The 14,433-nt window shown below is 44.2% G+C and overlaps 1 protein-coding gene across 1 annotated transcript in view; it reads right to left on the reverse strand.

Annotated features, from left to right (window-relative positions):
* Window positions 1–1,207: 1,207 nt before the first annotated feature.
* Window positions 1,208–14,433, reverse strand: part of MAPRE1 (microtubule associated protein RP/EB family member 1) — a 28,775-nt gene continuing 15,549 nt past the window's right edge. The window contains exons 4-7 of the mRNA XM_077769320.1: window positions 11,592–11,799; window positions 8,944–9,065; window positions 4,573–4,725; window positions 1,208–2,951 (exon numbers count right to left, since the gene is read on the reverse strand). Coding sequence (XP_077625446.1) covers window positions 2,895–2,951; window positions 4,573–4,725; window positions 8,944–9,065; window positions 11,592–11,799 — 540 coding nt within the window. The 3' untranslated portion in view covers window positions 1,208–2,894. The remainder of the gene's footprint in view (window positions 2,952–4,572; window positions 4,726–8,943; window positions 9,066–11,591; window positions 11,800–14,433) is intronic.

The following is a 14,433-nucleotide window of genomic DNA, read 5'->3' on the forward strand; positions in this document are numbered from 1 at the left end:
TCATCCCCATTTTGCAGGTCAGAAGAGAGATCTATTAGCTCAGAAGTCACAGAGTTAAGAGGGGCCTGCAAGGACTCACACCAGGTGTTCCCGCCTGTCAGAAGTAGACTTGAACTTGCAGGCTACATCAAGCCCAGGTCACCCGAAGCACACAGTAAAAATTTCAATCTTCCAACTCAGAATTTCTAGAGATGGGCTTCAGAAACACGTTATGTCAGTCAAGTTCCCCAGGTGATTCTGAAGCCCATCCGTCGGAGGACCACCTGCCTGAGCAAATCCAGCCAGAGGACCCGTCTGTTTACTAATCCTCAAACAACACAGAACATGCCAAGCAAACCAAGCAGCTTATTCAAGTTAACTGCACATGACCTAACCTGAACTAGTCAGATCAAAAGACTTTATAGGCCTCAGCCAAAAGAACACGGTCAACAGATTTAGGTCAGAGGTACACACAGCGGCAGCTTCACTGCTTCCAGGGTAACTTAGTGCACATTACCCAACACGTCGTCACAAACTCCAAGCATGCCCGGAGGTATCTTCCGGTAGATTACCAACACGGGGGTATCAAATTCCTTCTGAACGGTGCGTACTATTAACTTCTAGAGGAAGTGACAAGGATATGGATTTAACCCTAAGCAAAATCATCAAGTTGGGTTTATAGAGTGTCCATAATTGTAGCAGGCACCCTAAAGATCATACAGAAAATTACCTCCTATCCATTTATTTCATACTGAAAATGGCAGCGAAGTCTCCCTTTGAATTCATTTTTTATGGCATAGAATTTTTTAAAAGGAGGGGAAAATGATGACAATTTCAGGTTATTTCATAGATTCAGACTGTGTTCACTGCCTTTGAAACATACTTTCAGCAGGAAAAAAAGTTATCTCCCCATGGTATCCAGCAAGCACTATCCAGCCGTATGTTTCTCTGGTGGAATCGGCCTGAAAAGACTTCAAGGCAGATGGGCCAAGCCTTGGGCTTCTCAAAGACCTCTCACAGTAACATGAGAATGTCTAACAGCAGGAAGCGGAGAAATAAATGTAATGTCAAGAACAGAGAAAAAAGAAACAGGCTTAGAAATAAGCACATTTGAAACAGCGAAAGGTTTGAAAGGATCAGTCCAAATTTAAGAAAGAAGAATTGGTACCTTACCATTTGAACCTAAAAGAATATACTCAGGGCAAGACAAACTTCAGAAGACATGACACTCTTGAAATACAGAATTTTATTTAGAAACTGTTTAAAGTAGAAAAAAACCCTGTCAAGAAAGACCAGGTGGAAAATGGGTTCCCAATAAAATGGAATTTTAGGGCAACAAAAGTCTAAAAGGCCACACAAGAGAAATAGCACCACTGTCATTTGAACAATGGCTGGTTACTTGCATTTTTTGGCATTGTTAATCACTGAATCTGGGTTTTCCTCTGAATCCCACACAGAGCATGCACTACACAACAATTTTATCATAAAATATCTGCTTTCTACACACATTTTAGGACAAGCTACCACCAGAAACAAATCAATACAAATACATCAGGGGCTGAACAATCTCAGTAGTGGGTGACACACATTTTGCAGAATTCTGCCAAACAAAGGAACTGAACAGGCTAGGGGCAAAGCAAATGAGGAAGAGTTAAGGAATGAAATATTTTAAATATTAATAATTAATTCAGACACGGTACTGTATTTTCTGCAAAAGAAAATTAACATTTAGTAACACACTAATGAATTTGATCTCCAAAGAGACTAGTGCACTGGCAAAGTATTCCGGTAACAGTGGAGGGCTGTGGACAGCAGGTCCCGAGAACACCCAGCCTTGCAGAACCCAAGGTAGCGACGGCCTTCACTGGTCACTCCCTCTGCCAGGGGTCCAGAAAGAACTTGCAGCATGACCACCTGCCTGCTGAACTTACACTCTAAGCAGCAAACTTTAAGGAGCCAAAGAGGAGTCCCCAGTGGGCAAGGGGAGCAGAGAAGAGAAACAAGTTCAAGGTAAACTCAAAAGACAGTAAAATAGGACATGACCCCCATTCCAATCCCAGAGATGTGGGCAAGTCCCCAAAAGTAGTTGTTAGATTTAAAAACTGGACACACCTCATTTCCCAAAAAACACAATACACAGAAATTTCGGGGATAACTGGAAAAATCGTCAGAGAAATGTTCACTGAAATTGAAGCTCTACAACTCAAACATGGCAGGGCTGAAACATACCCTCTATTCGTTCAGGCAACAATGCCTCTTGCTTCTTAGAGCAGGGATACAATTGGTCAAGGACACCAAATGGCTTTACAGAGCAACTTTTTATACTTTCCTTCTGGGCCAAGGTCTAGGCCTTTGCAGATTCAAACAGCCCTGCAAGGCCTGTGAACAGCAGATTCCAAAGGTCCAGAGGTCTGGTCCTTCCTTCCCAGACACAATGTCAAAGACAAAATCTGTCATGTTACATTTTATATTCTGAAATATGGAAGCATATTTTAAATACTCTTAAGGCATTTATTTATTAAAACGTTCTCTGCCAAGATTTCACATTTGCTTAAAATTCAAATCAGTCTTTACATTTCTCTACTGAGGTATCCACCACCTCAGTGCTTTACATAAAAACACCTTCTCCAGCAATCAGTGTTACCAGCATCCACACGGGGAGCCCCACGGTCGGACTCTCTGCTCCTGGGTGAGCCAGCTAGGTGTTAATACTGCTCTGCTACAAGGTGAAAGCTCCTAACTCAAACTCATTGGAAAAAGAGTGAAACTTCTGCAAAGTGCACTTTAAGAAGAGGTACTTTTTGCTCATGAAAAGAAACCAGTGAGTCCTCTAAGAATAATAAAAGGGAATATTTTACAGTTAAGCACATGATTTGGAGTGAAGAATCCGGATGTTGCTCTGCTGGTCCAGGCTGTTAATACTCCTCTTGCTCCTCCTGTGGGCCCCCTTCATCAGGTATCACAAAGCCTTCCTAAAATGGGGAAATGAGAGGGGAAAGCTGTTATTCAGCACCAAATGAACAGTTTCTACTGTGGGGTCACTTTCCTCATATTTAAAGCCTCTCAAAGTCTACGGCTCTTCCTGTCTCTACCACACCCTTGACATTTAATAGCACAAGGCCAGCGACCACTACTTTTATTAGACAGTGGAAACACATGTTACAAAAGACACGCGCTAAGCACAAATTTACTCCCAAAAGTTGATTTCTTGATGATGGTGGTGATTTCACACATCAAGTTGTACTTAAATGTGTACAGTTCATTATGCAATTATACCTCAATAAGGTTGTTAAAAAACAAGAAAAGTGACCCTCAAAAGCCCCTGAGGTCATGATGAAGTCCAGCAGGACACCATCTCTGGCCAGCAGCTGTCCTACAGCCTGCTCTTCCCTTCTGCGTTCTTCTGACCACACTTAGGAACCACACATGCAATTGTGGGTGCTGCGGTTCACCCAGGATGCTCACCATGCCCACAATACCCACCAGAGCCGTAAGACTGACTCAACCTCAGCGGCACGGGACAACTACAGGCTCACACTCTGGCCTCATTCTCGCTCCAGGCCATTCTGGCATCTGACAGTGGCTACACCACCATAAAGATCAGTCTTTCCCTTCAACTACCATCTTTTTTTAAAAAAAACTAAGTCTCTACAGCTGAATTTACCTCAGATATGACACCACTAAAGTACTACTCAGACCAGCCCAAGGAACCCTATATCTTCATCCCCTTTGTTTTCACAAGCTCGCACAGAGCAAGCCCAGAATAAGGGTTTACTGAACAAAGTATTTTTTTAATCATCTGTCTTCATCCCCCAAAATTCACTTGATATGTTTAGAGAACAGTGTTAACGACAATATTAACATTACCTTCTACTTGTATACTGCTATACATACACATTACAAAACACTTAGATATACACTGTAGCTTGATCCTACAGACCTTGCTAGGTATGCAGACTTACACAAAAGTAAAGCCATTAAACAGTGGACACAGCAAGATACCAAATCCTAAATCTAGGGAAAATCAGTCTTCCCTGATCAGCTAATATGTCATGATTAATATCAGCAGCTTCCGCTGTGTAATAATACACATGGATCCCAAGAAACGGGACCATAAAGTACTGTGAGGAAAGAGGAACCAGGCACACTCCTGGGAAGGAGGAACAAAACTACAATCTCACAGGTGTGGGCAGAGAACATCAAACTGGTTCCCAGGTCATGCCTGGGACCCTGATAAAATGGAGATAGCACCTCAGGCTGAGGGGTCCATGCTGTAGGGGGTGGAACGGGATGGTGGTGTTAAGAGCATTTTGTAGCACTCATCACCTATCAGTGGTCATAAACTACAGAAGCAGGGCAAGCCAGCCACCTCCGTGTCCTATTCCTGCCTCAAAGGCTCACAGACCTCAAGGCAGAGGCTGAGGTTGAGCAGAGATGCCCTCCAGGTGACTCTGAGGGGTCAAAGTTAAAGTCTTTTGATAACTGCTATGCTGGAACACAACAAGCATCAGCACTGAGTCTGCTGACACCAACCAGATAACACATTTCCTCTGGGGGCAAATGGCAAGAAAACATCCTCATGTCAACACATACGTCTGTAGCGTAGAGAATGTCCACGATCCTCTGCAATACAGGGTTGTTTTCCCCCTCGTTCTCCTGGCAAATCAATTCAATGTTCCTTAGCTTTCCAAAGTAGAAATCTCTCTCTTTCTCCAAGTCTTCGACAGTAAGTTTCAATACGTTGACCTGTATAAGACATTGAAAAGGGTGAGATACTTGGCGCTCATATACCAATAACATCTCAGACCACCTGCTAACCCAAAGGAGAGGTGGCCTTCCATCAAACTCTCTAGCAGGGACAAACCGCCACTTTAGTTCAGTATCAGTTTTCTTCAGTTCCAAGTAAATAAAGTGGGCCTGTTCATGGCCACCTTGACTCTAACAGCCCCAAGGGAAAGGCAAGCCACACCATGGAACATGAGGAACTTCTCAGGGACTGAGAAAAGATCAAGGAGAAAAAACTAGGGGATATGGAGGGGATCTGGAGACAAATACCGAAGCAGACTCCACAACCTAGCACGGCAAGGTGGCTGACAATCATAAACCGCATGCCACTGCTCAAATTCAGTCTGTCTGCATGTGGAGGTCAATGGAAAGAGAGAGTCCGGTCCAAAGAAGTGGGAAGAAATGGCGAGCCAGGAGGAGAAGACTACAGATGACTACTGCTAGCTGAACACAGCTGGAAGTGACAGAGGCCCGGGCATGGAAAACTCAATGGTTCTTGCTGGGCTGCCGCATGTTGGGGTTGGGGAAAGAGATCCATGACTCAAAAGAGGAGAGGATCCTGGCACCTGTCTCTCTCCCAAGAGAGTTTCAAAAGGGAGACAGGACCCGGAAGCAAGGAGCAGACCCAACACGTTCCACAGCTAGCTCCATGAGCATCTCATCGGCTTGTCGCACGTGCTACAGGGTCCTCCGGGTGCCCCGCTGGGGGGCTCTCCTTCCCCACAAAAGGCCAATGAAGAAACAGATCTCAGTGCTTAAGCCAGATCTATCTAATCGGAGTAACAAAGTCCTAACAACTCTCATGGCCCTTTGTGTATTTGAAGCACGGTGCACATCTTCATTCCAGCATATTCAAATCTATGACGTGTGCATTTGATTTAACTCTCATGAAATGCACATTACATGACATACCATGCAGCATAAAATCCTCACGGGACACACAGGCTGGGGCCACAGGGAAGGCCAAGCCAGGAAACCAAAGGTGCAGCTGCAGAGAACAACTGGGGAGCAGGGAATTCTGAGGGCCAGAAAGGCACTGCAGAAAACTAGTCCAGCCTTCTGAGCAAGCTGCAAAATCTGAAGCAAGCCACTTCTTTAGCTTCCCTACCGCCTCACAGGCAGCCAGCTACAGCCAAAGGGATCAAGTCCTGTCCCAGGGTGGAAGAAAACTCCCCCTTCAGAAGCAGGCGTCAAGAAGCCTCCAGAAATGAGAGGCCAGGCAAGAGGTCTTCTAATCACATTAGGGACTGAGGATGAAAAGGAAGTCAAAATAGCTTCAAAAAGTATGCTACACTTTGGAGTCTACCACTCATGAGTCACTAGCACCTCACTTACAACCCCACTCAAACCTCCTGAGGCCTACAAATCATCAAGGGCACCACGAGCCAGCCTTCTGGGCCCTACCTGTGGGGCCAAACCAGCACCCCTCTACAGTATCACTCAATAACTATGTATCCACAAGAAACACACACAAAACAATCAGCACACACTAATAAATCACTGGCTTTCACTCCTCACTCCTCGAAATGCTTACTAATGAGGTTATTAAAACTCTGTGACTAGTAATCAATGCCGCTCTTAAACCTTCTCTTGTAGAAAAGTAATAGCCATAACCTAGGAAACCCAAGGAGAATGCTTTGGGCCTACACTGGCCAGTACGGTAGCTAGGAGCCACAAGTGGTTATTTGGACACTTGAAATGTGGCCAATGCAACTGCGACAGGCTGTAAATATTAAAACACACACTGGATTTCAAAGATGTAGTAACAGTCTTCAAACGTAAAATATCTCATTGATTTGTATTGACCACATGTTAAAAAGTTAACACTTTAGATATATTCAGTAATGGCGGTGGCTACTAGAATATTTTAAATTATAGATATGCTTTCTGGTTTGCATCCTACTTCTTTTGAACAGTGCTGCTTTGGACTCAAATCAACCAAAAGTAAATTTCTCCAGGATGCCTTAAGAATGTGGAATCACTGCAGCTCTCCTAAGGAATCGAATACTATGAGGTAATCTGTGTAAAAATACACTGTTGTCCTCTTACCCTAAGAAGCGCATCTGGCTCTATTTCCCACATCAGTCATGTCCCCCAGACCTCCACACCTTCATCAAGGGCCACAAATTCAAATACTTCCAAGGGGCCAGACAGATCATGTGAATGAGCCAAGGAAGCAGTAACAGGGTGTTACAGGTAAGGACTCTGGCAACCTGGAGAGAATCTAAAAAATCCTTCACATTACAAAATATTAAAATGGAAACCCTGTGCAAGCCAAAGTACTCCTGAGGTAGGGCTGAGGCAGCTGGCTCACACTCCAGCGCAGGTCACATAACCTCCCCAGGCACACTGTCCTGGTTTGTACGGCCTCACAGCACTAATGCAAAAGTGAAGCCCAAGTACTCAGTACAGCAATGGCAAACCGCTCTAAGAACGTCAGCCATTTTTGTTCTTATTATTAACATCTGTATATTTCACCAAAACAATTTGTCTCACATGAACTTTTTAAAAAAACAATTCAAGGGGTGTCTGGGTGGCTCAGTCGTTTAAGCGTCTGACCTCGGCTCAGGTCATGATCTCTCGGTTCATGGGTTCAAGCCCTGCGTCGGGCTCTGTGCTGATAGCTGACCTGGAGCCAGCTTCAGATTCTGCGTCTCCCTCTCTCTCTTTCCCTCCCCCACTCATGCTCTGTCTCTGTCTCAAAAGTAAATAAAACAAACAAAAAAAAAAGTATTTTAAGAAAAGTAATTCAGAATCTATTTCACTCTCTTAAGACCATGGACAAAAACCATAATAACTACAATGGTCTTTTATCTGCTGCCATTTCCCCGTTTATCCCAGACCCCACTCTAGGAACCGGACAGAACATCAGCTCATGTAGTCCACTCAACTACCATGAGCCAAATATGAGCCCTACTTCACACGACACAGTTCAGAGGGGCTAAGTGACCCCAAGAAGAAGTAAAGTGGCAGAGCCCAGAAAATCCCCAAATCCATACAACCCACAGCCTGTGCCCCATCGCACAGGACTCGAGCTGAGCCAGGAGCAGCCATCCCACAGAAGCCGCTGTGTCCCCTCCAGAGTCCGAGATCAACCCTGTGCTGGCCACCCAGCCTGGGGCTGAGCAGCACGGCTGTTCTCTCAGACTGCTGCCTGCGTCCATCCTTGCCAGAAAACCAGCAGTTTCCGGGAAGTCTTATTCTCCGGGACTTCTGTACTTCACGGTGACCATGCCCAGAGGGCACTCAAGGCAGCCACACTAATGGGGATGGTGACCCAGTCACCTTGATGTTCCCATGTCACCTAGGGGCACAGGGCACACACAAATCGAAGACTGAAAAAAAAAACCCAAAACAAACAAACAAACACCTGTGCTCTCTGGGCAGGCTCTTACGTCCTGATCTCCAAGGAGCAGGGTATGGGTCACAAGATGTTCCAGGTCAAAGTGAGGCCACTGCATCAGGTTTTAAGGTTTGACTCTTAGAAAAGTAAAAGGATTCAATCCCAAATGCACAGGAATCATAGAGCATCCCTGATTGTAAAACCAGAATGAATCAAGAGAATCATCCAAAAGCAAACAAACAACTCTAAGGACTGGTGAGAAAATGTCTGAAAAGTCTAAACTCTGTTCAGAGCTGCAGACACCTCTGACGGGGGCCTTCAGGTGCCTAACCCTGAAGAACGCATTTCAAGTCACTGAACTGACAAGAAAGGAAGAGCAACAGCAGGCTTCCCAGACCAGCTCCCCTCTCACTTGGCTCTTCAGTGACCCAGGACTGCGGCAGAGAGCCTGTGCTATCTTCTTTTTAATTACTATTTAGAAAGACTCTCCTTTACCTTTTGTCAGAGCCAAATTCAAGAGACTTTCTCTGAATCCCACAGAACCCTAACAGTTCTGGAAACCTTCCACAGGGTTCTAGCACAGCGGTGTGTCTTCAAAGACATCGGTTTTTGTCACACTCACAGACCTTAGACATGCCCGACCCCGCTCTTCCCCCTCCACGTGCACACTCACACCCCCACACCGCGCCCCAAATGCTCCCACGTCACAAGGACGGCTTCAGCAGGGGGACGAGGCAGGTCTTTCCACAAGAGCACAGACAGCCCTCCCATGCTCAGTGCTGCCAAGGGTCCTTTCCTCCGAAGTGACTCCTGTCTTGCACACAGGAGGCGCCTACCTGTTGCATCAATTCAGCTGCTTCATCGTCCCCGTTGCCCACACCAGGGTTCTTTCGCACCATGCCGGGGCCAGACTTAGGGGTTGCAGTAGTTCTGTGGGTCGCAATGGGCCTCTGTGGAGCTGAGAGAGGAGCGGAGCTTTTTTTAAGAGGAGAAATTTCAAGACCCAAGGAACCCAAGGGGCAAGAGGAGGTTGTGACCACCTGCGATCCACAGCTGTGCAGGGAAGGGACCCAGTGTAGAGAGCCCAGCATGCAAGACAGCACTCCATGATTGCCCAGAGTGGTTTTTATCCTGGCAGCAGAGATAAGTACCAAGTTTAGCCACCATTTTGTGTGCTGGGAATGAGCCCTTCTGTGAGGGCTTTTTTCCGCTGGGGTTAAGAGGACTATCACCTGAAAGACACCACCATTCTGGTGCATACAGATGGTCCACCTTAACTGAGCTCCAACCAAATCCACAAATGGGGCAACTTCATGGAACAGAGGCAAACTTCATGCCAGGAGTGAGCTCACAGTCCCAGCTGCTGCCAGGTGCCCAAGGTTTCCCATCTGGGAAGGAAGCTGCCCCCCACCTTAGAACCTCAAGCTCCTTGACTTGGGAAGGGGAGGGTGGTAGAGACTGCTATGACCCCTAGTGATCTCATAACTCACACCCTGTTTGCCTTTTAGAAGGTGTGTAAGAGGGTTATGAGAGAAAAGCAGCGCCCTGCCTAGGATATACAGACTTCTCTGAAGTATGCGCTCGCTTCAGCAGCACACACACAGACTTCTCTGTAAGCAAAGCTGAAAGAGTAGTAAAGTTAAAACATGGAAGGATTAGTAAAGTTAAAACAATCAAGGATGGGCTACCTCGAGGTAAATGTGTCACCCACGTTTTTAATCATGTATCCAGCAACTATTTTGTAAGGCTGCACATTATGCCAGGCTTAAAAATATCTGACCTTCCTAACACCCCAAACTATTTAGTACCCATAAGGCCTTTCACCCAGAGGTACAGGCAGTTCCTCTGGATGATTTCTAGTCTGCGTTCATCCCCAAGACTGAATCTTACTGCAAGTCTCCACTTCCTGTTACCAGCATCTGAAATACGAAATGCACAGGGTTACCTGCACAGATCCCCCTTTAAGAAGCTAACACTTAGTATCTGGAGAAATCAGAACCCTCATACATTCTGCTGATGGGAATGTAAAACAGCGCAGCCACTTTGGAGAATAGGTGGTTCTGCAAAAGGTCACACAGAGTAACCATATGACCCAAGAACTGTGTCCCGCAAGTATACACCTTTGGATATATGCCCAAAAGAAATGAAAACATAGAACCACACAGAAAAGCCTATACAGGAATGTTCAAAGCAGCATTACTCATAACAGCTCAAGAGTGGAAACAACCCAAATGACCAACTGATGAATCAAATGTGGTTCGGCCATACAATGGAGTATATTTTAGCCATTAAAAAACACAAAGTACTGCCACATGCTATGATGTGGATGAACTGAGGAAACATTAATGCTAAATGAAAGAAGCCACACACAAAGACCACATATTCTATGATCCTACTTATGTGAAATGTCCAGAATGGATAAATCCACACAAAAAGTAGATCAGTGGGTGCCTGGGGCTGAGGGGAAGGGAAGAGCTGGGGGGAAACGGGAAGTGACCGCTATAGGGCACACACGAGGTTTCTTTTTGGGAGTAATAAAAAATACTCAAAAATTGGAAGTAGTAACAGTCGAACATATTTGTAGATATGGTAAAAAGAACACAACTGTCTATTTTAAACGGACGAATTGTATGGCAAGTGAATCATATCTCGATAAAGCCGTATGTCAATAAAGCTATGAAAGAATACTCAATGTCCTTCTCTACCTACCAGATGGATCAGCCTCTCTCAAGGTCTATGGGACCTTAACTAATATTCTTGCCACTTTCTGGCAAAGGAGGAGTCAGCATCTGTAGAACACCTGTTCTGTCCCAAAGCATATTTATGTCCCACGAATACACTACTGCAAACAGGTTTTGGGAAACCTACCAGGCCAAAACCATCTAGAGAAGGTTTCTAAAAACTGCCTCCCAGATTCTGCTGGCATCACAGCAAGCCAAAGCCACTTAGGAGCTCAAACTCTACGGAGGGCAGGGAAGCCTGAAGTAAGCAGAGGAAGCTGGTCTGCAGACAGAACCACGATGCAGAGAGCCAAGCACAGTCCCTAAGAGACCTAAAAAGCTTCTTCAGTTCCTGGGTTCTCACATCTGGTTCTAACTCCCCACCCTAGAGCCCCGTGAAATGTCCTTGTGTTCAAACTAAAGCTATCTTTTATGTGAGCTAACCTCAGTGTTGGCAAAATTAAAAAAGTAATCCATTCGGGCCTCCAGAATAACCGTCTGGGGCAAGTACTAAAATTCCCATTTTACAGAAGGAGACACTGTGAGGCAGAGATGAAGTGGTTTAAACAGGGCTACAGTGACCCAAGAACAAACCACAGGTCACCTCATGCCCCAATCCATGCTCCTATCACGTGGCTGGGATTGTGCTCCTTAATCTCCCTAAACCTGTGGCTGCTCAGAAGATTCTGGCTTCATGAAGGCTGAATGAAGGAATACCTAGAATACTATCATTGGGAAACGGTGTTTTTGTTCTGTTGCTTTACCTGCACTGCTAGAGCTGAGAGGTTTCTTCGGTTTGTTCAGAGCTGGAGCAACAAGGGAGGGAGCCACTGCGGTTTCTTGACCTTGTCTGGCAGCTACGGGGTCATAGTCTTTTCCATCATAGTTTGCATCAAAAAACTTCTTGAACCACTGAACAAATTCAAAATTGTCCTGAAACTTTCCTTTTACTAATTTGTCCACAGGAATTATCTGCAGAGAAATATCAAGACTATTTAGCCCAAAGCAAGAGGCTTTTGGCAAGCATCAAACTTGTCCATGCATCAAATCAGTATAAAGCTCTGCTGGAAGGAGAAAAAAAAATTCTTAGAGGCAAGAACTTCGTGTTAAGTAAGCCCCTGAAAGTTTATAGAGCAAGTTTAATTCAGTTTGCCTCCCACAATGTACTTAATTAGACCTGCCAACCACCCTCCCAGTCCATCAAAAGGAATCAGAAAGGCAAAAGAATAAGGCTCATTTGTATCATATAGAGGTCACATACACACATCCAAAGGCATCTTAAGACGTGTCACTGCACTGTAAAGAGTATATCTCCTATGCAACCTGCATGGCCACAGTGCCTATCACAAAGTATGAAACCCAGAGCACAAACCAAGCACAGGTATCAACAATGAACTGTTAAAGACAATTCTGTCTTGTCAATCTATCTCAGTAAAGCTGGAAAAAAATTCATCTAGGAAAAAAGGGGGAAAAATTTTGTCTTAAAAATCGCTCAAGGTACACAAGCAGTCCCAGAACAGATTTCTACAAAACGGTAGGTTTTTCAAGTAATTCCAATTCTATTAAAACATACTTTAAGGACCCTAGAAACTTTCTTATTGTACAGGGATACATGTTATCAGGTATTACTTAAAATTGTTGGACTGTTGCCCAGAGTGTAATTATCTGAACTCTTCAAGGATTCCAGTTGCAACGGTGTTTTTATAAAAAAGAATGTATGTAATAATCTGAACTATATCTAACCCTCTATGCAAATAAACAGAATCTTAAGAAATTACTTTGTAATACTGAAACATTTACAAACAAAATGTTACATCTGAACTCACTTCTCAATACTCCCTGAGTGTGGAGCAGGTAGGATAAAGACAGCTGAAACAAAACTGGCCATGATTTGATTATTGCTGAGGTTCAAGAGGGATCATCAAACTATTCACTCTTTTGTATGCTTTAGAATTTTACTTGTTGATGGGGCGCCTGGGTGGCTAAGTCGATTAAGTGTTCAACTTTGGCTCAGGTCATGATCTCGCGGTCCTTGGGTTCAAGCCTTGAATCGGGCTCTGTGCTGACAGCTCAGAGCCTGGAGCCTGCTTCTGATTCTGTGTCTCCCTCTCTCTCTGCCCCTCCCCAATTTGTGCTCTGTCTCTCTCTGTCTCAAAAATAAATAAACTTTAAAAACAATTAAAAAATTTTTCCTGTTGAAAAAAATAAAGTTGAGGGACACATGGGTGGTTCAGTCGACTAAGTATCCAACTTCAGCTCAGGTCATGATCGCACAGTTCGTGGGTTCGAGCTCTGCATCGGGCTCTGTGCTGACAGCTCAGAGCCTGGAGCTACCTCAGATTCTGTGTCTCCCTCTCTCTCTGCCCCTCCCCTGCTCACGCCCTCTCTCTCTCAAAAAATAAACGTAAAAAAATTTTTTTAATAAAATAGAATTCTATAAAAAGAAAAATTACTGCATATAATAAGCTATACCTAGTTTTAACTATGCATGGTAACAAAATGCTTTTCATTCAATACAAATGCATATTTTATATATTGTATAGAGACAAAAGTAAAATAAGACTGATTTCATAGTAAATACAGACCAGATACACCAGCAAGATAATGAGGGAGTGATTAAAAACTTTACTAAAAAAAAGTTTTCCCTTAAAAATGACTTAAAAGAATAAGCCATTCTAGGGGATCCTGGGTCGCTCAACTGAGCATCTGACTTTGGCTCAGGTCATGATCTCACCATCTGCGGGTTCAAGACCTACATCAGGCTCTGTGCTGACAGCTCAGAGCCTGGAGCTTAGTTTGGATTCTGTGTTCTCCCTCCCTCTGCCCTTCCCCCACTCTCTCTCTCTCTCACTCAGAAATAAACCTCAAAATTCTTTTAAAAATTAAAAAAAATTAAAAATAAAAGAATAAACCATTCTAATGAGGGGGAAGGGGAAAAACTGCTTAATTTGCAATAATACATAATCTATTAAAACAGAGATAATATTTGTCCTAAAAAAGTCTGGTGGGCTGTTTCTGGTACCGTCAAATATTGTTGGGGGCAAAAAGGAACTTGCCAGCACCCACAAGGTATCTTCCCTGTACCCTGCTAGAAAAACCAAGTATTTCTAGAATCTTTGCTATTAGAATTACTTATTCTACCATATGGTATGCTTTAGAGATGTAAATCCAGGGATAAAAAGGATTAGATCTCAGACTAATAAAGATTAAACAGTATTATTTAAAAAAAAAATCACGAGTACAGATTTACAGGTTGATTCCTCCAAACACTAGTAACTTCAAAATAAAGGAGAGACACCTGGGTGGTTCAGTCTGTTAAGTGGCTGACTTTGGCTCAGGACATGATCTTGTGGTTCACAAGTTCGAGCCTCATGTCGGGCTCTGTGCTGACAGCTCAGAGCCTGGGGGGCCTGCTTCAGATTCTGAGTTTCCATCTCTCTCTGCCCCTCCCCTGTTCACACTCTGTCTCTTTGTCAAAAATAAATATTAAAAAAAAATTAAAAAAAAAATTTTTTTTTTTAAATAAAGGAGAACAACAGCAAGGAAACCAAGGGTAGGAAGGTAGAGGGAAACTTTGCTCCCAGTAAATTCTATTTTAACTGGAAA

Source organism: Crocuta crocuta, unplaced genomic scaffold, assembly GCF_008692635.1.
Source record: "Crocuta crocuta isolate KB4526 unplaced genomic scaffold, BGI_CrCroc_1.0 scaffold445, whole genome shotgun sequence".
NCBI lineage: Eukaryota > Metazoa > Chordata > Mammalia > Carnivora > Hyaenidae > Crocuta > Crocuta crocuta.